This window comes from Eutrigla gurnardus (assembly GCF_963514095.1).
Source record: "Eutrigla gurnardus genome assembly, chromosome: 1".
Classification (NCBI taxonomy): Eukaryota; Metazoa; Chordata; class Actinopteri; order Perciformes; family Triglidae; genus Eutrigla; species Eutrigla gurnardus.
The window spans coordinates 36,136,721-36,164,131 of record NC_139915.1 but is presented as its reverse complement, the minus strand read 5'-3'; the positions used below and the strand labels follow the sequence as shown (position 1 = coordinate 36,164,131).

General features: G+C 43.9%; 2 protein-coding genes across 2 annotated transcripts in view; both read left to right on the top strand.

The window, feature by feature from the left end:
• Positions 1-26,705, top strand: part of LOC311018753 (stonustoxin subunit alpha-like) — a 136,592-nt gene extending 109,887 nt beyond the window's left edge. The window contains exon 5 of the mRNA XM_084017826.1: positions 25,047-26,705. The gene's annotated coding sequence lies outside the window, so the exon portion shown is untranslated. The remainder of the gene's footprint in view (positions 1-25,046) is intronic.
• LOC311018579 (uncharacterized protein) overlaps positions 1-27,411 on the top strand; it is a 722,019-nt gene that overhangs the window by 137,117 nt on the left and 557,491 nt on the right. Inside the window, exons 13-17 of the mRNA XM_084017608.1 lie at positions 6,560-6,694; positions 7,572-7,745; positions 8,376-8,432; positions 10,708-10,830; positions 12,749-12,877. Coding sequence (XP_083873734.1) covers positions 6,560-6,694; positions 7,572-7,745; positions 8,376-8,432; positions 10,708-10,830; positions 12,749-12,877 — 618 coding nt within the window. The remainder of the gene's footprint in view (positions 1-6,559; positions 6,695-7,571; positions 7,746-8,375; positions 8,433-10,707; positions 10,831-12,748; positions 12,878-27,411) is intronic.

The following is a 27,411-nucleotide window of genomic DNA, read 5'->3' as shown; positions in this document are numbered from 1 at the left end:
GCTGTAGGTCGGGGGAATAGTCCTGATCAAAGTAGATCCGCTTTCCTTGAAAGAGGACTGGACCCTGGCTCCATGCCTGCTTGATGATTGTGTCCTTCACTGCTGCATCCAAAAATCTCACTATGATCGATCTTGGGGGGGCTGTAGCTTCTCTGGGTTTGGCCACAAGAGAGCGATGTGCTCTTTCAATCTTAATGTCCTGGTCTGGTGGTAATTTAAGTACCTTCTGGAGCAGGTCTTTAATAAATCCAGCCATATCTTTACCTTCACTGTCTTCCGGGATTTGAAAGATCCTGATGTTGTTTCTTCTCAGCCTGTTTTGCATGTCGTCGCATTTTGCCGAGAGTTCAATATCCCGGTGCAGCAGGTATCTCAGTGCCCTGTGGTGGCGTATCTCCGCATCCTTGGCCGCCCCAATTCTCTCCTCCATTCTTCCCATTCTTTCTTCGTGTTCCATCAGTTGGTCTTTTATGTCCGAAACAGTTTGTTCAACACGGCCAAGGGCCAATTTGGTGTGGTTGTGTCCGTCTTGGTTTTCTTCTCGGAGTCTCTTCAACTCCTCCAGTATCGATTTATCAGGCGGAGACGGACACATGTTGCTACTAGCCATGTTTTTGCTAGGTGGGCTCGGTTGATTCGGCTTATTCTCCACTTTTCCTCGTGAAGGGTCGGGTTTGTCCTGTCTCCTTTGGCCGGCGGAGGAACTCATGCTTCATGAATGTCTTTTTAGCGTTTCGGCATCAAAATATTATTGTTGTCACTCTAATCTGTTGTATTGTCCAGCGGAGCTCGGCTGCTATGCTGCAAGCACGTTCATTGCGTCACCGGAAGTCATCGTTTCTATTTCTTTTGTTGCAGAATGTCTTCTTTTATGTTTAGTTCTATCCGCTTGTTGTTTTCTTAACTTCTATGATAGAAGTTTCAGTGATTTCCCACCGACTTCATAGTATTGTTGCTTTGTGAAAAGGAGTTTTCTTTGGATTTCCTGAGTATTTATTTCATCTATTTCTTTTTTTCATTGTATAATCTTATGTTTGTTGTCATCTTGGGGAGACTTTGCATGTTGGTTCTGTCGTCTCTTCAAGTCCTCTTCTCATGTTCTAACTTTTTCTTCTCTAATTGTCTTCTCATATGAGGAGATGGCTATTATTTGACCCCTGATCACCGCTTTTAGTGCATCCCAGAGAATAGCTGGAGTCACTTCTTCATCATCATTATTTTCCAAACCATTTTAATTTCACTTTTCAAGGTATCTTTAATAACTTGTGTTGGAGCTATTCATTTATTTGTAATATAATTTCACCATTTATTTATTTTGTTAATGTCTTGATGAGTATAAGTTAGTTAATTAGTTTGATTACAATATTAGTAGCATTGTTTTTGTGATTTTTGAATATTTGATTAGGCTTTTGTTTTGAAGGCACTGGCACGGGTGAATCTATATATATGACTAGGCAGGGGGTGGAGACAGGCACTGGGAAGGGTTCATGGTTTTTTACCAGGGTGACAGGGCAAAAAGACACAGATGGCGTTGTCAATTGTTTGCCACCCAAATAGAAAAATAAACCTCAAAACCGTACCCAATGGCTGGAAAATCGTTTTGTCACACACAACCTGCGTAAGATTCACTTTTTTCAGTGCCTCAGTGGCTTTTTGATTTAGAATTTGTTGATAATGTTTTTTATTTGGACAAAGGACATTATTTAGAATAAATCCGCCACTACACAAAGTAAAAAAACGCCCTTGAAGTGGACATTTTTTGTTGATGAACCTTTTGGAAGTTTGTAGTAGCCTACTCGCATGTGGAAGAAGATTGTTTGCTCGTCATGTGGAAAGACCGTCGGGATTGAAGAACGGACATCGCACAAAACTACCCAACATCATCGGTATGTGAAAATATTCATCTGGATGCTGTATTGGAAAACGGCTTAACTATTGGAGTGCTGGAATCATTGTTTCACTGAAGATTGATGAATATTGGGAGTTATAAGAAGTTGTCGGAGTTTGGATGATGCGCAAAGTGATTGCGCAATAGCCACGCCGGAGATTCATTCATAGAGCCGTGGTGCAAAGTCTGCCTATGCAACAAATCATGTTTATCCGTATTGTGATCACTGGAAAAAAAGAGTGTGGAAAGCAAAGCGGGTTCAAAAGGGTTTGAGACAAAGAGACAATGTCCAACGTCGCATCAAAAACAAAGAGTGACGCTCCGTCTTTGCCACCTGAAAAACGGAGCGTCAAGTTTACAATGAAAGGTTTGGCATTTTATATGCAAACGTGCCAAGAAAAGAGGTCTTTAAAATGCAAACAGGCTAAGAAGTACATGGAACAAATACGTGTCTTGATGGAATCCACTGATAATGTGAAACCTGTGCAATCTTGCTTAACTAAGCTCATTAAGTGTCATGATGAAGCTAATGATATGCACGAAGATGTCATAAATCTGGGTTTGCCAAAGGGTGAATCTGAGAGGCAAACTGAATATTTTCAAGAAAAAACGATCAAGTTGTGTGATTTCACTGAAAAGGTGAAGAGTTGGTTATCTGAAGCTGGTCACCCATATGTGCAATCAAATGACAATGAAACAGAACCTCCTGACAACCAAAGTGTGCTTTCTGATGAAATTAATCCTGAGGACAGTGCTTCTAACATCTCATGTTTAAAGGAGAATCATCCCAGATCACACACTCAGTCATCCAGAGTGTCATCCACCTCATCTGTGAGGATAAAAGTAGAAGCAGATAAAGCCGCACTTATGGAGCGCATTGCAGCATTAAAAAGGAAACATTTACTGGAAGCCAGAGAGGAGGAAATAAAACGGGAAAAGGAACAGTTGGCTATGGAAACTGAACTTGCTGAAGCCAATGCAAAACTTCATGTGCTGGAGATGAATTCAAAGTGTGGTTCTACAGGTTCGGATGGAATGAATTCATATTTTGAAAGGAACAGCACTCAAAGAATAAGCCAACTGAATCCCGATGCTGATCGCTTTGTTCCAGAAAAGAGGGATACGAAGGATGCTCTGAATGAGTCTCATCCTGCGACCCAGGCTGTGACTGTCAGGCCTAAACAACGATCTGCATTAACACAAAGGGACAACAGATCAGTGTTAAATAGCAGCCAAGCACAAACAGCACAAGTGGATCATGATGATCAACAGACAGGACATGAATCATATCTGAACGCAGTATCCAATGATAACACCCAGAATGATATTGTGAACATCATGCAAAGACAGAATGACATCACTGCATTGTTGGTTCAACAAAATGTAACATCTGCTCTGCCAACAAGAAATATTCTTGTGTTTGATGGCGATCCTCTTCAGTTTCAGTCCTTTATTAGAGCCTTTGAAAACTGTGTGGAACAAAAGACAAATAACTTGAGTGACTGCTTGAATTTTCTGAAGCAATACACCAGGGGGCAGCCAAGAGAACTGGTAAGGAGTTGTCAGCATCTACCCCCTGCTCAAGGATACCAAAGAGCTAAATACCTTCTTGCTGAACATTTTGGCAACGAGTACAAAATTGCTTCTGCTTACATGGACAAAATTCTTAACTGGCCTCTCATAAAGCCAGAAGATGTTGAAGCACTGCAATCATTTTCTCTGTTTCTTCGAGGTTGCTGCAACTTAACACAGCAAATCATCTACATGAAGGAGTTGGACATGCCATCCAACCTCAGAAACATTGTGATGAAACTTCCGTATAAGCTAAGGGAAAAATGGAGAAATGTTGCATGTGATCTGCAGGAGGAAAGGGGAGTCAGACCAGTATTCACTGACCTTGTGACCTTTGTGGAGAAACAAGTCAAAATAGTCTCTGACCCACTTTTTGGCAATATTCATGACTTACAATTGATTAGCTGCAGCAAGGCCTCCAATGCTGCTCATACAAAGCAAAGGAGAAAGGAGAGCACTTTTGCCACCAGTGTCACTGCAGTTAAAGAAGGAAATCAAAGCAACATGGATAAGAGGATCAAGTCCTCTTCTGCCCAAAGCAACCTCAAATGCTGTTTATTTTGCCGACAAAATAGTCACTCTTTGGATACATGCAATCACTTTAAGTTGAAGATGCAACGGGACAAGATAAGTTTCATAAAAGAAAATGGAATTTGTTTTGGCTGCTTAAAGGTTGGTCACACAAGCAAAGACTGTAGGAGTCGCTTGGATTGTAGTGTGTGTCATCAGAAGCATCCATCAGTCCTTCACATCGAGCGAAAGGATATAAGAACATCCTTCCAAGAAGCACAGGAACCTGTGAGCTCCTCGCTGAGCATTTTATCTGGACAGTCTCAGACATGTGGTCATATTGGGGCCGGTGACGAGGACACTGTCTTCTCCATTGTGGCAGTTCAGGTTAAAAGTCAAAGAAGTCATAAAGTTGTGCAAACATATGCATTTATGGATCCTGGGAGTTCAGGAACTTTCTGTACTGCGAATTTGGCAAAGAGACTGGGGTTAAAGGGCAAACCAGCTAACATCTTATTGAGAACAATGGGTCAAAAGAAGATTGTTAGCACCACTGTATTGTCTGGTTTGGAAGTGTCTGGCCTTGACACTAATGACTTTATTGAGCTTTATTGATTTTCTGCAGAAGACATGAACACACATTCTTTGCCGTTCCTTCTTTCTCTGTACCTCTGTTCCCTCACCATACAAGGCGGCAGTGTGTTACCCCAAAATACATCAAACACATAAACACATCATTTTAATATCACAGGATGTGACAGAGCTATTTAAATGGGCAGGAAAACATTTCAACGTAACAACAAATCTCCTCAAAACCATGACAAGATATACAGGAGGGAGAACAGCGACCTCTGCTGGGCAAATTAAAACAGTACGTGGATGGGAGAAAACGAAAAGGAAACTTCTCACCTGTAGCACAAGTAGGCTACAGGTCCCCGTCCCATGGAACAGGAAGTAGCTGTTTGTGTGGTTAGACTGCAGCGTTTCTCTCCGCCTCCTGTTGATCACATCTACTTCCCCAACGAGGCGCGGCTCATCTGGAACCAGCCTCATATATTCATGTGAAGACTGAAGCCCTTGCTGTCTGTGATCACCTGTCGACGGCGGCCTGAGGTAAGCTGACGACAGCCGATGGGAACTTGTGATTACTGATATGTGGGCTGCTTGTGGCTCCGTGATGCGGATCACGTTGGTGCTGGTTTACCGGAGACCTGTTCTTGTGTAACGCTGGCTGGATGTGTGGAGATACCATGAAGTACACACGTCCTGTACTCGAGTAGAAGTACGCATACTTGTGTTCAAAAATACTCTGGGGAAAGTAGAAGTACTGGTTCTACTTCTTTACTCAAGTCAAAGTGTAAAAGTACTGGCTCTGACATCCGGAAGTAAAAAGTATCACTATGAAGGACAATTCTACTGGCTGTTTGTTGACAAGACCAACTGAAACTCTCGTCAAATTAATGAGAAAATAAATAATCGTTGATTCCCCTCAAATGTATTAAAACTAAAGTAACAAGCCTGTTTTGAAAATGTGATGAGTAGAAAGTACAAATATGAGTTGTTAAATGTTAAATGTGATTTAGGAAGGAAGACGAGCTCTTCTTGTCCTGGTTCTTGTTTGCTTGTTTACTCCGTCGGCTGCATAGCTGTGAAGTTATCCAGTTCACCAGCCGTTTGTGCTTTTGACTCACATCTAGAAAACTGGGCTCATGTGGGACACGCCTGATCTCCAGTCCCTTTATTTCCTGTTCCAACTAAATCTAGTCATCAGGACGGTTACTAGGTTTAGACTGAAATGACGCAGCTTCAAGGGGGCGGGGTCACAGAAAAGGGGCAGGGCTAATGTCAATCAGAAGCTGTCAGTGACGTATAGGATTCTGACTAAATGAATGTTGAGGATATAAATCAGTCATAAATAATCATCAAATCATGTTTGTGATTCATTCAAGCAACAAAATATGCATCGAGTTGTTGGAATGTGTTTTGGTTTGTTGGTCTCTAGTCGTCCCACTTTCTCAAATCTGATGCTAATGTGGGACAGCATGCTTTGGGTCATCTGGGACAGTCATGGAAGCTCTCTAAACGGGGAAAGGTGCATTCAGGGACTTCCTGAATCAAACCAGGAAGGAGAAACTACCTGCAGATGTCAGACAGGGCTTCATGGCAAATACAGTCGGTCCCGGTCTAAACACTGATTCTCTAGATAACTAGCACATACTCAGCTAGCTCTATAGCTAGCAACATTAGCCTGCCAACTAGCCCAGTTAACTCCTTGGTCTCCTGCTGGTAGACAATGTTCTGTTCTCTCGCTCTCTCTATCGGATTCATGAAGCTTAACTAGTGAGAATCTTAAATTGTCACCCCATACAGTTCTAATGCAACGGAAACGTTGTCCACTGCTCCTAGTGTGAGTGTAGCACTAAGACGAGTGTTCACATGTCCACGTGGTCTCATGTGTCCCAGATCCATTCAAAGTATTGATCCTGACACTAGCATCAACTCTCAGAACATGACTCATCAATATAATCAAAGCAAACTGATTAATGAAGCTTAACTAGTGAGAATCTTAAAGTGTATTTATTGTATCAGGATGCAGCAGCAGAGACCAGACTCGCCTGGACCTGGACCTGGACCTGGACCTGGTCCCAGCTGTGTGTCCATGAAGAGTGACGCGTCTATGGGTCGCCCTATTATGTTTAAAGGTGACCAAGCTGCTGATGGAAGGTAAGAACTGAACCTGAACTCTCCTTAGCAGATGAATCAGGTCTAGACCAGCCCCCTTAAACAGTAACTCAGAGTCCACCAGCCCTGAATCCTGCAACCCGTCAGGTCTTCTGAGCCACGATGATGTGAGAGAGTGACAGTGTCGTGTTTCACTGAAACTCTCACAGAAAGGACCAATTAAATGGTTTTTAACTGGGATTAAACTACAAAATAATAAATATACAATCAAACCTTAAAGAGACAGTGAGGAGAAAACCTTCTGAAAGAAAAGACTCATAGACGCCGAGAAACCTTAAGAGTTAGAGAGAAGCTAACTTGGCTAACATGAAGGCTAATGTCAAAGAAGAGTAGTGGGGAGGCTAAGCTAAGCTAAGCTAAGAACAAAAAGACTCCAAACCAACAGACACCAAACTCGAGCACCGTCTTCCTCTCACTCAAGGGAGGTTATAGAGTAGTAAAGTAAGACACTTTATATCCAGCAAACTCTTATTTTAGGTGTTAAGGTAACTGATAATGCCCGAGGACGTGTCTATTATCAGGAGGTAATGGACTACGTGGAGGCCAGAACCGTCCGATGCCCAGTGGAGAGTTAGCAACCAAAATGTAAAGTTTTTTAAGAGTCATAACTCCGTTTTCCCATCATTGTCACCCCATACAGTTCTAATGCAACGGAAACGTTGTCCACTGCTCCTAGTGTGAGTGTAGCACTAAGACGAGTGTTCACATGTCCACGTGGTCTCATGTGACCCAGATCCATTCAAAGTATTGATCCTGACACTAGCATCAACTCTCAGAACATGACTCATCAATATAACCAAAGCAAACTGATTAATGAAGCTTAACTAGTGAGAATCTTAAAGTGTATATATTGTATCAGGATGCAGCAGCAGAGACCAGACTCACCTGGACCTGGACCTGGACCCAGCTGTGTGTCCATAAAGAGTGACCGGTCTACCAGCAAAACGGCATTGACCCTGAAAACACCCCAGCCAAAAGGAAAAAGAAAGACTCGGCAACAGACACAGACGACCGACACACCACATAAATTAAGGTCAGTCTGCTTGACAGCATAAACAACAAACTGGATCTTCTAACGTCACGAGGAAGTTAAAGACATGCAATAGCCTGGAATTTCCCCAAAACAGCATTGTAACACTGCAAAAACCAGACCTGTTAATACAAACGCATATTGTTACTAAAGAAAATAAACTGATGAAAGAAAGTGGAGCTACAAACCCGCTCCATGCACGACATCCCAGAATCGTTAATCCCAGACTTCATGACAACCTCACGTAGAGGAGGGTCTGTTCTAAAGGGGATCTGAGCCTCAACAGGCCAGCCACCTCCTGCTGGGTCTGGTGGCGGCCCAAAGGAGGTGAGGACAAGGCAGCAAGGAGGAGGAGACGGGAGACAGATTTAAACTTGTATCATCAAGTTAAAATCTACATTTAAATAATAAATAAATCCAGAAAGTTCTTCCCGGATCCAGCTGTCCTGACCGGTTCTGACTGCCCCATAGCCACGCCAATGCCTCTTTGTCCACAGAGCCTGACCAGAGATAACCCTCTCCTTATATATTTATTATTATTATTATTATTTTCTGTCTTTTTTCCTTTCCTCTCCCTAACTTTGATTAATACTCTCCTCCTTTTGCTCTTTCCTCTCTCTATCTTTCACACAGAAAACTCCTCCATTCACCCAGTGAACGGTCTATGGCTGAACAAGCTGCTGATGGAAGGTAAGAACTGAACCTGGACTCTCCTTGGAGGATAAATCAGGTCTAGACCAGCCAGAGAAAAGTTAAGAGTCAGAGAGAAGCTAACTTGGCTAACGTCACAGCTAATGCCAAAGAAGTGGATCTAGACTAAGCTCAGCTAAACTAAGCTGGGTTTACATCGGAGCTACTTGAACAAACAAGAGTCTCGGTCGGTCGGTCAGTCTTTACAAAAACATAGCGACTCTACTGGTGTGGCATTGAATTGCATTTCGACACGTAAACCTCACCATCACGGTCTCCAAGCAACTGCGTGGCCGTTGCGTGATCACTACGCGGAAGCATAACCGAGGCTTTACTGTAGTTTTCAACTGGCTGTACAAGTAGTGTCTAGTGCTGTCTTGAGCATTTCCAGGTAGCGTCACCGAGTTCTGACCTTTGCATTGGAAAACACTGAGAGAATAAACTGTCATAATGAAAACATGACAAAGCCATTTGACTATCTTGTTCATAAACAATGGTGTCAAAACTTTCATTTTGATGACACTGGCAGTTTCATTGCCATGAATACTTGCTTTTGAGGAATGGACTATCCATTTTGAGCAAGTGACGTGATTTTGCAGGTTATCCACTAGGTTTTGCAGTTTGCACTAATTGTTTTGAGAAATGCACTAACTGCTGTGCAAATGCTAATAGTGATGTGAGAAAAGCACTCAAGCCACTGAGAAAAACTGTAACTAACGACATGTCAATGTCGTTTAAATCAGTGGACGTTTTGTTTTTACATGTTTTAACAATGTCCAAAAGTTCTTTTTTCATCTACTGCCTTAAGAAACATAGAGCAGGGATTTATCTCCAATAAATTCTCATACATTTCTCCAGATGTCCCTGGATCTGGGATTTGTTTAGGCAGGTCTGGTCCAACATTTACAAAAAAATGATTAAAGCTGTTAGCTACATCCTCCATATTATAATTTTCTTTGTCCTTCAATAAAATATTTAGGCTAGTTTGTCTTCCCCGCGCCATTTCTGATAATACTATTAAGTATACTTGTTACGCCTGGCCTAGGGGTTGCCAGGACATAACACATGTGACCCCTCTCTTTTCCCACTCCCAGAACAAACCACACAAAACCAGAACGGATGCAGTCCAAAATAAAGGGGATTTATTCACCCAAACAAGAGAGGCTTCAGGGTGACAATACCTAAAACAACAAACAAAACAGCTGGGTGGTAAAACTAGCTTTCCTATCCAAAATAAAAGGAAACCAAATACAGGTTGTCTTACCTCACTCCCTAAGGCTTAAGGCTACTCACCACTACTAAAACTGGACTGACTGCAAAATAACAAATACACTGTGGTCCAGAAACTCTGCCACCTCCATCAGTTTACACTGGTACGAACGAAAGGCAACGAGAACAAGCAACGAGGGTGTCAATGTCAAAGCAATGGGTCAGCATGCAAGGGAGAAGGGAGAGGAATCGACCCAGAGCTGCTGCAGGCTCCATCTTTGAAACGTCCCCCCACCGAGGATCCATATAAGTCAACTTATTCTTGTACTTTTTATATTTATTTTCTTAATCTTTAGTTCTCTGTCTTAGGAAATCTCTGTAGAGTGTATTTTTTTGCAGGCATTTTGTAATCCCGTTATATTTCATGGACATTTAGTATTCATTTTTTTTTTTCTGTTATATTCTTTGATTGGACAGTTTTTTATCATATAGTGACTTCAACATAGTAATGAATGTTTCATAAGCACTATCTGTTTTTGGTATATTATGTCCCAGTTTTGTGCCATTAAGTCCTTTTTTAGTGCATTGATAGCTTCCTCTGATCTCACTCGTCTGTATTCTGTTAGTTTGTAAGGTTTGTTGTTCCTGTGGATGTAGTCATAAACTATGAAAATGATATGATGATATGATAGAAATGAAAGTTTAACTGGGAAATTCAGATCTTTTCTGTCGGTCTGTTGAACCACAAAAACACACATTAATTCACAACAGCTGATCTTCCACCAGTCTGCTGAATGAATAATGTGAAGGTCTGAACTGCCAAACATCTCCCACAATGCAACTTTCACCTCACATTACTTAGTTTGACAGCAGGATCATTTGTGTTTATTTGCATCACTCGTGACGTTCTAGATAGGAAGAGGGTCTTACCTCCATATCATGACCTATGTATCATGATCATATCGTATTGGGATAATCATGTTTTGTGATAACTGGGTGTTGTGGATTATATTGTGATGTATGAAGATTATCTAGTGAGAATCTTAAATTGTAATTATTGTTTCAGGGTGCAGCAGGTGAGACCAGACTCCCGTGGACCTGGACCTGGACCCAGCTGTGTGTCCATGAAGAGTGACGGGTCTATGGATCGCCCTATTGCATTTAAAACTGAACAAGCTGCTGATGGAAGGTAAGAACTGAACCTGGACTCTCCTTGGAGGATAAATCAGGTCTAGACCAGCCAGAGAAAAGTTAAGAGTCAGAGAGAAGCTAACTTGGCTAACGTCACAGCTAATGCCAAAGAAGTGGATCTAGACTAAGCTCAGCTAAACTAAGCTGGGTTTACATCGGAGCTACTTGAAAACCTGGTCCATCAGCATCAGACTCCAAGTGGGTCTGACCAAACTGGGTACTTGATGCGTTGGGAGACCGGTTTGGTCTAAACAGGTAAAGAAATCCAGAGGAATCAGGAACAGGCAACCGGTCAAAGTCCAGGAACAGGTACCAAGGGAGAAACAGACACATATCAGGTCCTGGATCAGGCCAGGGTTCAGGTTTTCATGGGAAGCAAAGGCAACGTTGGAACTAGGTGTCAAATCACTCCATCATGGTTCTCACTCAACAACATGAATGTATATAATATTAACTAGATCTCTTTATTCAGTTTAAAACTGAACCTTGTTATTATCCGACTGTCCTGGGGAGAAGAAGCCGGTCTTGGTCCAGACCTTCGTAGACCATGTGGGGGATGATCTGAATCTAGATTCTCCTGTTGAATCCATTTGTTTTCCCTTTGGTGAACACTCACTGAGACCAGAAGCTTTAATTGACCTCTGTACTTTTAGTTGTATCACACCCAGGACACAAGGATAGGACTCGAATGCAGAGTTTTCAAAAGGACGCAGGACTTTATTCAGGCCGTACAGAAATACCAAATCAGAAGACGCCTCAAAGGAGGGATGGCTATGAAAACGTACAACAAAACAACCCTATGAGCTAAGGGGGGAATAAACAAAACAACGCTCTAAACTGAAAACGCCTCCCGGGAGGGAATAACTACAACTAGGACTGATAACCAAAAAAAACTACTATCAATACGGGGAAAAACAGGTCCAACATGAAACGCCTCCGGAGAGGGAAAAACTACAACGAGGTCTAATAACAAAAGCCTACTTTCTATAGGAGGGAAAAACAGGTCTAATATAAAACGCCTCCAGAGAGGGACAATCTATAACTAGGAACGAGGATTTCTAACTTAAACAGGCTATGAAATAATAAAAAGGCAAAGGCCAACAAAAAACTCTCTAATGAGGCGGACTACTGAATTGCTATAACTTTGACTTGACTTGATAGATGGCGACTCCACACACGACAAGACAGGACAAAGGAAGACGCAGACTATTTAACACATGAGGGTAATGGGTGACAGGTGGAGACAATCAGGAATCAGGGGTGACGTCAGACTGGGCACATGAGGAAGGGCAAGTGACCTGAAACGAGAGGAGAGTTACTTTCCAAAATAAAACAGGAAATGACAAGACAAACATGGAGACAGGACAAAATAACTCCACTTGACAAACCGGTGTGACAAGTTGTCTAAGAAGAAGAAGCAGTAAAGTTTGATAAGTCAAATAAAAAGACATTCGGATTAAATATTAACCTGAGACTCACCTGGACCCGACGCTGTAACCTGCTGACACTTCAGCTGATCAGCTTCTGATATTAATATGATAGGAATGAAAGTTTAACTGGGAAATTCAGATCTTTTCTGTCGGTCTGTTGAACCACAAAAACACACATTAATTCACAACAGCTGATCTTCCACCAGTCTGCTGAATGAATAATGTGAAGGTCTGAACTGCCAAACATCTCCCACAATGCAACTTTCACCTCACATTACTTAGTTTGACAGCAGGATCATTTGTGTTTATTTGCATCACTCGTGACGTTCTAGATAGGAAGAGGGTCTTACCTCCATATCATGACCTATGTATCATGATCATATCGTATTGGGATAATCATGTTTTGTGATAACTGGGTGTTGTGGATTATATTGTGATGTATGAAGATTATCTAGTGAGAATCTTAAATTGTAATTATTGTTTCAGGGTGCAGCAAGTGAGACCAGACTCCCGTGGACCTGGACCTGGACCTGGACCCAGCTGTGTGTCCATGAAGAGTGACTGGTCTATGGGTCGCCCTATTGCATTTAAAACTGAACAAGCTGCTGATGGAAGGTAAGAACTGAACCTGGACTCTCCTTGGAGGATAAATCAGGTCTAGACCAGCCAGAGAAAAGTTAAGAGTCAGAGAGAAGCTAACTTGGCTAACGTCACAGCTAATGCCAAAGAAGTGGATCTACACTAAGCTCAGCTAAACTAAGCTGGGTTTACATCGGAGCTACTTGAAAACCTGGTCCATCAGCATCAGACTCCAAGTGGGTCTGACCAAACTGGGTACTTGATGCATTGGGAGACCGGTTTGGTCTAAACAGGTAAAGAAATCCAGAGGAATCAGGAACAGGCAACCGGTCAAAGTCCAGGAACAGGTACCAAGGGAGAAACAGACACGTATCAGGTCCTGGATCAGACCAGGGTTCAGGTTTTCATGGGAAGCAAAGGCAACGTTGGAACTTTGATATTTTTTTAACTTTAATCATCCATTAACAGACAGTTCAAGGCAAGCAAGCAGCAACCAGAGAGACAATCTGTCAAGTCTGTGTTAGAAAGACTCACACAAGGACCAACAGCAGCCATATCAAGTACAGTTCACCAGCTACACCATCTGGACCAAGACCTGAATGAGGTTTCCTGCAGGTTTGAGAAGCCAACGGTTAGCTACTAAGATGACTTTAACACGTAGCTGTAAAGTTGACCTTGAATTATGAAGCTAACTTTGTTAGCAGCTTCACACCAGAATCCACATGGATCCAGATCCAGTAAGGTTGCTGCGGGGTGCCGCTCTGCCGCTTGTGTTCATCAGAACCCGAGGCTTCAAAACCGTAGTCCACAAACCAACGGGTGACGTCGCCATGACAACGTCCACTTGTGATCTCCAGTCTGTGCTTTAGTGACTCTTTGAACTTGGTTTTCTCCACAGAGTTCAGCAGATCTCAGAGGTTCCGTTTACCCGGCAGCATCAAACACACCTGGACTCCATATTTATGGTGAGTACATGTACAAGCTCACCTTTCACTATTAACCACATCCACTACAGATTCAATGCTGAACAGGTTCTAGTGGTCTCCATGCTGCTCAGACCCACACATGAATCCCATGTTGGGTTCTTTAGAGTTCATGTTCAGTTTATCCTTCTGTTCCAGCTGCTGGAGGAGAACATCTGCACTTTTGTGAAGAACGAGCTGAAGAAGATCCAGAAGGTCCTGAGTGCAGATTACCCAGAATGCTTGGAGAGTGAGGAAGAGGAGTTGTTGGACGGTGAGGATGAAGAGCAGAGGAGGAGGAGCAGAGAGGCGTTTCAGAAGATCACAGTGGACTTCCTGAGGAGAATGAAGCAGGAGGAGCTGGCTGACTGTGTGCTGATGGGTAAGAGGATTTTAACAGATTTAACATGGTGGAAAGAAGAGAAGGATTCAATATGAAGAACTTCATATTTCCAAACTCTTAATAGGCTGCACACAACTTCAATGTTTGTTAATGTTCGGATGTCAGAATCGATATTCCAACACTCAAGTTCTACAGAGTTCAGACAGGATCACGACCGTTTCAGAGAAACAGGTGTTTCACTTCACCCAGTGACCGTGTTAACTGGTGACTTTCAGCTCGTAGGAACTAAATGGTTAGGTTACGGTCTACCAGGATATTTAGAAAACCCAACGGTACTATTTTCAACACGTCATCATCCCGTCTCTTTCTATGATGCTGTATTGTGATGTGTTGTAGTCATAGGCGGCCTGGGGGGCCCCCAAACATGATGGGATGGCCGATCAAAAGAAACAAAAAGAGTGAATAAATGAAACTTGTGGTGAAACTGTAGGCTAGCCCTTTTTAAACAGCGTCTCTGCATTATCTCGGGAGCGGTGGTTCGGCAATTCTCCACAGATGGTGATTCACACAGAGCGAAGCATCTCCGCCGATCACCTGTGATTCCCACAGAAAGTGAGGCTCCTAATGAGGCGCGATGGTACACGTCATGATGATGACGTTGGCGTCAAACATCCTGGAAAGTGACAAAGTTAGGTTTTTCTCGCTAAAGTAGCCTACATAATTCCATAATGGGCATCAGGTCGCTGTCTGACTCTGTCACTCGGGAAGGAGGCTGGGGGAAAGTTCCCTGAAGTCGGGAGGGCTGACAGTCGCAGTGATTTATTTAAAATAAAATAAATTAATACATTTATTTCGAACAGATCACCACAACCGTCGATTTGAACTCACCGGGGTGTTTGTGTTTGTGGTGAAAATACATTTCCATCACAAACACTCGGTGAGTTAAGGTTTTTTGCCGGTGACAGACGCTGTTTTTCAGGCAGAAATGTGAGGAAGAGTCGGCAGGACAGGCGGGAGGACGGACGCTTCTCCACGTACAGCTGTGGTATTTTTTTCCTCATATAAGTTGTCAAAGACAGTTAGAGTTACTACGTTACTGTTGTTTGGTTCTGTAATGTTACTGTGTGGGACATTTCTCTGTATTTAGTTGAGTGAAGGACCTGTGCAGTTATCAGACTGTCCGACCGACGCCCGCTCGCTCCGCGCCTCCGGATTATCAAGTAACATCATGCTGGATCTAAACTCTAACGCAGTAACGTGAAATAACAGCAAGTTCAAAAACAGAGACAATAAAAGTGCAGCTGTGTCATAACTTGTATCAAGTTCAAAAATAGAGACAATAAAAGTGCCACTTTGCAATCTGTTCAACAACAAAAAGACAAGCAATGCATTTGGCAAGACAGGTGAGCAAGTGAATGTATGAGACTCCTCCCTGCATTTCCACAGGCCCTGTTTTTGTGAATGAAGTATCTGGGGGCGGGGCGGTCAGGTAACGCTGAGTGGCCTTGATGCCTGTCAGTCATGATGCGTCGCGTCTCCTCACCTCTCTGCTGTGTCTGCAGCTGAGCACTGTGATGCGTGTCTCTCTCCCCGGGCCGGGAGTTATCATACCGTAAAATACCAAATAATCATTTGTTTCAATCACTTCACAGACGAGGCGTTTATTTGGGACAGGTGTTTAATTCCTTCATCTCAAAAATCCGGGATGAAAATATCACAAACTTCTCCAGCGTCTCTGTGAATTCTCTGGCATCCTTCTGCAAGTGAAGTTGTTGCGGCGGAGGAAACGATGTAGACAACGAATGTGTCTTCAAAATAAGAGCGTTACATTGCACCCTATCGGAGTTTAGAACTGGGTTCTTAGCGGGGGGCTTTTAATTTGAAAGTAGCGGCCGCTGCATCCTTTCAGGTTTCAATGCATCAGAGACACATGGGTGCAAACATATGGGTAATTAAATGTTTCATGGGATAGGGCCTCATACATAGTATTGAAACGGGCCCCTAAAGCCTAAGGCCACCACTGGTTGTAGTGACTGACTCGTGGAGCTTTGCAGCTGCATTTCAAAGGGTTATATCCTTCAGTTCTGTTTGTCTTGTAAAAGTCTTTTATTTATTTCATGTTGCACCTGATTGATATTGTCTCCAATAGTTCAGATTTAATCATTAAATAAGTCACTCATACTGAGGACTACAGGGATACATGGCTCTAATACATGGCTTGTTCATAGACTGTAAAAGGGTCTGTAGGATCCACTAACTGGGTTCCTTTGTTGTTTATCCAGGAACCGCTGCTGCAGTGTACCAACGTAAACTCAAGTCTAACCTCAAGAAGAAGTTCCAGTGTTTGTTTGAGGGCATCACTAAAGCCGGAAACCCAACCCTCCTGAATCAGGTCTACACGGAGCTCCACGTCACAGAGGGAGGGACTGCAGAGGTCAATGACCAACATGAGGTCAGACAGATTGAAACGGCATCCAGGAAACCAGACAGACCAGAAACAACCATCAGACAAGAAGACATCTTTAAAGGCTCACCTGGAAGGGATGAACCAATCAGAACAGTGATGACAAAGGGAGTGGCTGGCATCGGGAAGACAGTGTTAACACAGAAGTTCACTCTGGACTGGGCTGAAGACAAAGCCAACCAGGACATACAGTTCACGTTTCCATTCACTTTCAGAGAGCTGAACCTGCTGAAAGAGAAGAAGTTCAGCTTGGTGGAACTCCTTCATCACTTCTTCCCTGGAACCAAAGAAGCAGGAATCTGCAGGTTTGAAGGGTTCCAGGTTGTGTTCATCTTTGACGGTCTGGACGAGTGTCGACTTCCTCTGGACTTCCACAACAACGAGATCCTGACTGATGTTACAGAGTCCACCTCAGTCCAAGTGCTGCTGACAAACCTCATCAGGGGGGAACTGCTTCCCTCTGCTCGCCTCTGGATCACCACAAGACCTGCAGCAGCCAATCAGATCCCTCCTGGGTGTGTTGACATGGTGACAGAGGTCAGAGGGTTCACTGACCCACAGAAGGATGACTACTTCAGGAAGAGGTTCAGAGATGAGGAGCAGGCCAACAGGATCATGGCCCACATCAAGACCTCACGAAGCCTCCACATCATGTGCCACATCCCGGTCTTCTGCTGGATCACTGCTACAGTTCTGGAGGACGTGTTGAAGACCAGGGAGGGAGGGGAGCTGCCCAAGACCCTGACCGACATGTACATCCACTTCCTGGTGGTTCAGTCCAAACTGAAGAACGTCAAGTATGATGGAGGAGCTGAGACGGATCCACACTGGAGTCCAGAGACCGGGAAGATGATTGAGTCTCTGGGAAAACTGGCTTTTGAGCAGCTGCAGAAAGGAAACCTGATCTTCTATGAACCAGACCTGACAGAGTGTGGCATCGATATCAAAGCAGCCTCAGTGTACTCAGGAGTGTTCACACAGGTCTTCAGAGAGGAGAGAGGACTGTACCAGGACCAGGTGTTCTGCTTCGTCCATCTGAGTGTTCAGGAGTTTCTGGCTGCTCTTCATGTCCATCTGACCTTCATCAAGTCTGGTGTCAATCTGATGGCAGAAGAACCAACAACCTCCAGGGCGTCTGAAGTCACCAGAGATGAACCTGAACTAACACATCTGCACCAGAGAGCTGTGGACAAGGCCTTACAGAGTCCAAACGGACACCTGGACCTGTTCCTCCGCTTCCTTCTGGGTCTGTCACTAAAGACCAATCAGAAACATCTACGAGGTCTGCTGACACAAACAGGAAGTAGCTCACGGACCAATCAGGAAACAGTCTGGTACATCAAGAAGAAGCTTGATGAGGATCTGTCTCCAGAGAGAAGCATCAACCTGTTCCACTGTCTGAATGAACTGAATGATCGTTCTCTGGTGGAGCAGATCCAACAGTATCTGACTTCAGGAGATCTCTCCTCCTATAAACTGTCTCCTTCTCTTTGGTCAGCTGTGGTCTTCATCTTACTGTCGTCAGAAAAACGTCTGGACGTGTTTGACCTGAAGAAATACTCTGCTTCAGAGGAGGCTCTTCTGAGGCTGCTGCCGGTGGTCCAAGCCTCCAGCAAAGCTCTGTAAATATAGTTTTTATATTCAAAATACAACGAACCACCATGGAATTACAAGGTTCTATCTGCATTCTGAATGATTTGATTGGTTTTCCAAACAGCAAAAAGTAAATAATAAATAGTAGTCATCCAAATAGTTACTTGAGGAAAAAAGTATTTAGTGAAAAAACTATTCAAGTACTGAGTACTTGCTGATTTACTGTTTCAATAATCAGAACCTGAAAGTAAAATAGACAAAAATATAAAATATCAATGTGCAAATTCATTCGGCTCCACCAAAAGAACAAATCACTAAAGGAAACCCAACTCTTTTCTCTGCAGTTTGATGTTTAAATATTTGGGCATCAAAATGAACGTGTTAACGCGGGATGATTCATTTGTGGATTTAACACATTCATCTTTTTAATGCATTAACACTGTTGGCTCTCTGTACGTTGAAGTATAAAGAGAGAGAGAGTGAGACGGTGAGTATGAAGTCATCGGTTAGATTACAGCGTGGTACAGTGTGCAGCAGTGTATTGTGGGTACCGCATGTTTGTCGGTGAATAAATGCTACAACCAGACACAAGCTAACATTCCGTGTCTTGCCGTCAGCCGTCTGATAATTAAAGTGAAGGGGATTAGCACCGAAGTAAGCCAGACTTGTTCTGTTTTTTATTCTACATTTCTGATTCCTCTTCAGACTCAGTGGCTGTAACCTCTCAGAGAGAAGCTGTGAAGGTCTGTCCTCAGTTCTCAGCTCCCAGTCCTCCAGTCTAAGAGACCTGGACCTGAGTACCAACCACCTGCAGGATTCAGGACTGGAGCTGCTGTCTGCTGGTCTGAAGAGTCCACACTGTGGACTGGAAACTCTCAGGTCAGACTCAAGGACTTTGAGAAGTTTACCTATGAAGCTTCCAATGATCCGTTTACATGCACCAAATATTCACTTCTTTGCTCTTATTCCTGAAAAGACACTTTTGCTACTAATCTGTTTCCATGGCTGATGAAACCCGTTTCTGCTGGTAACGATCTAACAGCAGAAGAACAAAATCACTAAAGAAACCAAACGTCTTGTTTGTCTTTCCCCTGCCGTTCTAACTTTGGATAGTTTTACAAATCCAGCTGGCGTTTCTAAATGCTGTTGTCGTCATGAGGCTATGAACTCAGACAGGACGGCGTTTGGTTTCCTGGTGTATCTGGGACTTCACAACATGTACAAAGCAGCAATAGTGGTTATTTCATCCGTGATGGAGGAACCCTGGTTGTTTCTACATGGAGATAAGCCCCGCCTCCTCGCTGGTGTGTCTAGCATGAGTGTCGTGACTAAACACAAATGATCCCACAAATAAAACCAATTCATCCTGCAGTCAAACTCAAACATCACTTCAGGTTTGGTGTGAACGCAGCAGAAGAACTCACTTTCTGCTTGGAATGATAAGATTCTATCTAGTAAAACATGAAAAGAATCAATGATTTTCAAGGAATACAAAGAGTTTTCTCCTCATGTTTGAACACGTGAAGTTAGTGTTGGAACAGTGTCCACAGAAGTTACATTGAATTCTTTTCTACCACATTTTACATTTATTTCTGGTTTTAGGATGAGTTTTTTTCTCATTGATAAAATCCTTGCTGGTTAAGTTTAAAGGTCAATGAATGAAATGTTCTTGTTGATCTTGTGAAGGACTGCAATACAAACACAAGTTAAGTCTTTGTAAAGCCTGTTTTCGATCTTGCTGAGGAGTTTTCATTGTTAATTCCAAGGAGACGAACAGTTGTTTGTTCTAGTTTCATCACACATTTCTGATTCCTCTTCAGACTCAGTGGCTGTAACCTCTCAGAGAGAAGCTGTGAAGGTCTGTCCTCAGTTCTCAGCTCCCAGTCCTCCAGTCTAAGAGACCTGGACCTGAGTAACAACGACCTGCAGGATTCAGGACTGGAGCTGCTGTCTGCTGGTCTGAAGAGTCCACACTGTGGACTGGAAACTCTCAGGTCAGACTCAAGGACTTTGAGAAGTTTACCTATGAAGCTTCCAATGATCCGTTTACATGCACCAAATATTCACTTCTTTGCTCTTATTCCTGAAAAGACACTTTTGCTAAAGTTCACATGGCGGCTCTAAAAGAGCAGTTGAACACATGAATGTCTGATATGTTCTGAGACTCCAAGTTTTGTATTTGACTTTATTCTCAGAATACTTGTTATTTAATTAATGATGTTACTTAATTCCTCCAGTTCAATATGAAAACTGACAACAAACAGAGTTGAGATGTTATTGAATTACAGTTTTCTTTGCTAGTTGGTTTAAATCAGTAGCCAGATCTTTGTTGGGACACCAGGTCTGAAGACAGACCACATAGACTGGTTCTACTGTTGTTTCTTGACTTCTCGTCCTCCTCTATCCGTCTCTGTCCATCACTCAGCCACGCTTATCCCACCCAGTACAACATCAACACAACAACAGAGAATGATCACTTTTTCTCAGTTTAAAAGTCCCCAGAAGTGACAGAAGTGTGTGTGTCTTCAGTCTGTCAGGTTGTCTCATCACAGAGGACGGCTGTTCTTCTCTGGCCTCAGCTCTGGACTCCAACCCCTCCTATCTGAGACAGCTGGACCTGAGCTACAATCATCCAGGAGACTCAGGAGTCAAGCTGCTGTCTGCTGGACTGGAGGGTCCACACTGGAGACTGGACACTCTCAGGTGAGGACAGATGGACAGACATCAGACTGGACTCTCTCAGGTGAGGACAGATGGACAGACATCAGACTGGACACTCTCAGGTGAGGACAGATGGACAGACATCAGACTGGACTCTCTCAGGTGAGGACAGATGGACAGACATCAGACTGGACACTCTCAGGTGAGGACAGATGGACAGACATCAGACTGGACTCTCTCAGGTGAGGACAGATGGACACTAAGGTGAGGACAGGTGGACAGACATCAGACTGGACTCTCAGGTGAGGACAGATGGACAGACATCAGACTGGACACTCTCAGGTGAGGACAGATGGACAGACATCAGACTGGACACTCTCAGGTGAGGACAGACATCAGACTGGACACTCTCAGGTGAGGACAGATGGACAGACATCAGACTGGACTCTCAGGTGAGGACAGATGGACAGACATCAGACTGGACTCCCAGGTGAGGACAGGTGGACAGACATCAGACTGGACTCCCAGGCGAGGACAGGTGGACAGACATCAGACTGGACTCTCTCAGGTGAGGACAGATGGACAGACATCAGACTGGACACTCTCAGGTGAGGACAGATGGACAGACATCAGACTGGACACTCTCAGATGAGGACAGATGGACTCTCAGGTGAGGACAGATGGACAGACATCAGACTGGACTCTCTCAGGTGAGGACAGATGGACAGACATCAGACTGGACACTCTCAGGTGAGGACAGATGGACAGACATCAGACTGGACACTCTCAGATGAGGACAGATGGACTCTCAGGTGAGGACAGATGGACAGACATCAGACTGGTCTCTCTCAGGTGAGGACAGATGGACAGACATCAGACTGGACACTCTCAGGTGAGGACAGATGGACAGACATCAGACTGGACACTCTCAGATGAGGACAGATGGACTCTCAGGTGAGGACAGATGGACAGACATCAGACTGGACACTCTCAGGTGAGGACAGATGGACAGACATCAGACTGGACACTCTCAGATGAGGACAGATGGACTCTCAGGTGAGGACAGATGGACAGACATCAGACTGGACACTCTCAGGTGAGGACAGATGGACAGATATCAGACTGGACTCTCAGGTGAGGACAGATGGACAGACATCAGACTGGACTCTCAGGTGAGGACAGATGGACAACAGTCTCTGACTGAGGAGCTGGGCTTCATGTTTACTGGTGTTTGCATGTCTTCCTGCAGGGTGGACCATGGGGGACAGCAGAGACTGAGACCTGGTCTGATGAAGTGTGAGTATGTCTTCAGTAACTCAGCTGCTCCAGATTTGAACGTGTTCATGACTGAAATCCGATTCTAATCAGGACGTAGCGTTTGTTTCTTCGTGGCTGTAAAGATGTCGTGTTGTGTTCACACCAAACGCCACATTTTCACCTTCAATTACACACAAAGTCAACGCAGAGACGCAAACGGACGCCAATTCCTGCCGGACGGCAACGGAGGCGAATACCCAACATTCCCGTTGTTGTGGTGTTTGTGTGAGTTTAAATATTTGAAGTGAAGAGAGAAGTTCCTGAGACTCTGTGTCTCTAAAGCGTCTCAGCGTTGAGATGGTCCTCCTGTCGTCCTGACGTCCCTGAATCCTAAATGGAGGACCCAGATGTTGTCTCCTGGGTCTGTGGTCCCCCAGAGCTCTACCATAGTAGCTCACATTAGTCCACAGACCAGACCACAGTTTGGTCTGGTTTCAATCTTTACTCATTTTAGGCCCAACTGTGATATTTTTACTACCAACGATGTCGTTTTGTAGCGTTTTTGTTTTGTTCGTTAAGGTTTTTTCAGACGGTTTCAAACGTTGACCGTTGGGTCCAGAAAACACGTTGTTTCCATGGAAACGTAATAGAGAGTGGAGATGAGTTGTATGGGGACGTAGTTTAGTGGGAGACAGAGATGAACCTTTAGCTGCATTGTGTTTGTTCTCTCCATCAGATGTCTGTGAACTGGAACTGGACACAAACACAGTCAGCAGAAACCTCAAACTGGACGACAACAACAGGAAGGTGACACGTGTGGACGACGACCAGTCATATCCAGATCATCCAGACAGATTTGTCTCGTGTCCTCAGCTGCTGTGTAGAGACGGTCTGACTGGTCGCTGTTACTGGGAGGTCCAGTGGAGAGGAGGGGTTTATATATCAGTGAGTTACAGAGGAATCAAGAGGAGAGGAGACGACTCTGTGTTTGGAGGGAATGATCAGTCCTGGAGTCTGAGTTGTGATGATGTTGGTTACTCTGTCCGTCACAATAACGAACTAACATGCATCCCCTCCTCCTCCTCCTCCTCTGATGTGGTAGCAGTGTACTTGGACTGTCCTGCTGGCACTCTGACCTTCTACGAAGTCTCCTCTGACAAACTGATCCACCTCCACACCATGAACACCACATTCACTGAACCTCTTTATCCTGTGTTTGGAGTCTGGTCTGAACCATCACTCTGGTCTGGATCATCAGTGTCTCTGCGTCGTCTTTAGGTCTGAAGTCGTGTTCACACCGAACGTGAAGCTCATTTTTCACACGCTGTGATTACATATCCAATCCATTCCAATCCACTTTATTTAGATCCCATTTTAACAAACACAAGGTTTTCCAAAGTGCTGCACAAGATAAAACACAATAAAAAGTACAGAATAGAAAGATAAAAGGAATCAAATAAACAGATCAGATACAAATATGCACGTATACACATAAAATCATCAAATCAACTCCCTACATGGTGTCAGAAGACAAAGACAATCCATCCAGAGTCAATTCAAAGATGAGAATCTGTGTCTCTAAAGAGTCTCAGCCAGGAACCAGATGTTGTCTCCTGGGTCTGTGTCCCCCAGAGGTCTAGATAGTAGACCACATTAGTCCAGAGACCAGACTATGTGAGGAACCAGAGACTGTGGTCCCCCAGAGGTCTAGATAGTAGACCACATTAGTCCAGAGACCAGACTATGTGAGGAACCAGAGACTGTGGTCCCCCAGAGGTCTAGATAGTAGCTGACATTAGTCCAGAGACCAGACTCTGTGAGGAACCAGAGACTGTGGTCCCCCAGAGGTCTAGATAGTAGACCACATTAGTCCAGAGACCAGACTATGTGAGGAACCAGAGACTGTGGTCCCCCAGAGGTCTAGATAGTAGCTCACATTAGTCCAGAGACCAGACTATGTGAGGAACCAGAGACTGTGGTCCCCCAGAGGTCTAGATAGTAGCTCACATTAGTCCAGAGACCAGACTATGTGAGGAACCAGAGACTGTGGTCCCCCAGGCCAGAGGTCTAGATAGTAGACCACAGTAGTCCAGAGACCAGACTATGTGAGGAACCAGAGACTGTCTGTGGTCCCCCAGAGGTCTAGATAGTAGCTCACATTAGTCCAGAGACCAGACTATGTGGAGGAACCAGAGACTGTGGTTCCCCAGAGGTCTAGATAGTAGCTCACATTAGTCCAGAGACCAGACTATGTGAGGAACCAGAGACTGTCTGTGGTCCCCCAGAGGTCTAGATAGTAGCCCACATTAGTCCAGAGACCAGACTATGTGAGGAACCAGAGACTGTGGTCCCCCAGAGGTCTAGATAGTAGCTCACATTAGTCCAGAGACCAGACTATGTGAGGAACCAGAGACTGTGGTCCCCCAGAGGTCTAGATAGTAGCTCACATTAGTCCAGAGACCAGACTATGTGAGGAACCAGAGACTGTGGTCCCCCAGAGGTCTAGATAGTAGCTCACATTAGTCCAGAGACCAGACTATGTTAGGAACCAGAGACTGTGGTCCCCCAGAGGTCTAGATAGTTGACCACATTAGTCCAGAGACCAGACTATGTGAGGAACCAGAGACTGTGGTCCCCCAGAGGTCTAGAGATTAGCTCACATTAGTCCAGAGACCAGACTATGTGAGGAACCAGAGACTGTGGTCCCCCAGAGGTCTAGATAGTAGCTCACATTAGTCCAGAGACCAGACTATGTGAGGAACCAGAGACTGTGGTCCCCCAGAGGTCTAGATAGTAGACCACATTAGTCCAGAGACCAGACTAGTGAGGAACCAGAGACTGTGGTCCCCCAGAGGTCTAGATAGTAGACCACATTAGTCCAGAGACCAGACTATGTGAGGAACCAGAGACTGTGGTCCCCCAGAGGTCTAGATAGTAGCTCACATTAGTCCAGAGAGCAGACTATGTGAGGAACCAGAGACTGTGGTCCCCCAGAGGTCTAGATAGTAGCTCACATTAGTCCAGAGACCAGACTATGTGAGGAACCAGAGACTGTGGTCCCCCAGAGGTCTAGATAGTAGCTCACATTAGTCCAGAGACCAGACTATGTGATGAACCAGAGACTGTGGTCCCCCAGAGGTCTAGATAGTAGACCACATTAGTCCAGAGAGCAGACTATGTGAGGAACCAGAGACTGTGGTCCCCCAGAGGTCTAGATAGTAGACCACATTAGTCCAGAGAGCAGACTATGTGAGGAACCAGAGACTGTGGTCCCCCAGAGGTCTAGACCCTTGAATGGCTGACATCATTGAAGCTGTTCTTCTATATTAGTTCCACATATTCTATTGTAAATGTTCCGTTTTCATAATGATGTAACGATGTCATTCTACTATCTGACTGTGTGTATTGTTCTGCACCAATCACCACGTCACATTCCTTGTGTGTGAAAACATACTTGTCAATGAAGTGTTTGTGATCGTGTATTGATCCAGAAGATCCTTCAGTGTTTGGAATGAGATCTGCAATGTATCCCCTTCCACCTCTGCTCAACTCTTCTGCATGCTTCCCTTTCTCTCTCATGTTACTCTGATGGATAGTTGAACATGAAAACAAGAAATTACTATTCATTGGAATTCAAATAGAGTTCATACATTTTCATTTGATGCAAGTTTTATTTTAGAGGAAGAAAAGAACAGAATAAAGTTTGTCTTCACAATCTGGCATGGTTTTCCATGTTATTGTTTTGAAATGATCTTTTTCTTTAGAAAGGCAAATTACCATCACATACATGAATTCCAATCTTAGTCATTCAAAGACAGATAAAGATGCTTCCAGGAAGTCCATGTGATTTGGTCCATATTGGCCTTCTGGAATGTTTTTCTGAGAAGTGTTTAGATGGTATTTTGACTGGCAAACACTGGAAGAGGTCTAACATCCGAGGAAGAATCTTCATCCTGATTGACTCTATCCGGGAGCTTCAACTTAAAAAGGGAATAACATTCCATCTTTGGATGTCAGACTTTCTCTTTGAATGGAACGGGCCGTCATTGATATCATACAGTCTTGAGAAGTCCCTCGGTAATGAGACACCTAAATATTTCATGGACTCAGCCTCCCGTTTCCAGTTGGACATGGTCCTAATGGAGGGTGGGGGGGTCATAGTTGAATGTCAGTACTTGAGTTTTGTTATTAATTTTACAACCAGAAATGAAACCAAATTCCTCTAATAATTTCATCCATTTTGGGAGTGTGTGTGTAGTTGTATTAAACGTATCAATAAGTGGTCAGCAAACAGGGCCAGTTTTTGCCCCCGGATGTCGTTGTTGCCCCCTTTCTATCTGATCTTTGCCTAATCAATGACTTCTGGGTTCTATAAACAGGGCGAAGAGGAGCGGCCATCACAGCACCCTCGTCTCCTTCCTCTTTCCAGAATGAATGAATGGTTAAATCACCGTTGATTTGAATTCTAGCTGTTGCTTTGTTGTATAATGCTGCAATCGTGTGGATTATAGTTGTATGAAAGCCACGTTTTAAAGTCCTTTCTATAAAAACTGAATGGAAGGCTTTCTCTGCATCCAAACTTCATATCAGTGTCTCTAGTTTGTGTGATTTGTCTCATAATGTGTGGTGTTTTCCTGATATTATCTTGGTCTGTGTTTGTCTGACAAAGCCAGTCTGGTCCTCATGTATTAATACTGCTAGTATATGTTCTATTCTTTAGTTCAAATGGAGGGGAATCCTTTAGAATCCTTATTTAGAAGACTTACAGGGCCATAACTCCCACACTCCAGCCTGTCTTTGCCCTCTTTAGGTAGGATTGAAATCATTGCCTCCCTCCATGAGGGGGGGTTTAATAATGTTGGAATGAATTGATCTTGCATTGTTTTGGACCATTCTGTGGTAAAGCCGTCTGTCCCTGGAGACTTCCCCCCTTTCATTCTCCTGATTGCTGATTGAATTTCTTCTTTTGTTATTTAGATATGAATTAGTCATTTTGTTCATCAGTAACCTTTGGGAGGTTTATCTGGGCCAGGAAGGCATCCATCTGGTTGGCGTTGCTCGTCTGGTTGGGAATAGAATGTTTGATAGTAGTTTTCAAAGCGTTGTTTAACTTTCTCTGGACAAGTTTCTATTTCTTTTGTTGCAGAATTTCTTCTTTTATGTTTAGTTCTATCCGCTTGTTGTTTTCTTAACTTCTATGATAGAAGTTTCAGTGATTTCCCACCGACTTCATAGTATTGTTGCTTTGTGAAAAGGAGTTTTCTTTGGATTTCCTGAGTATTTATTTCAT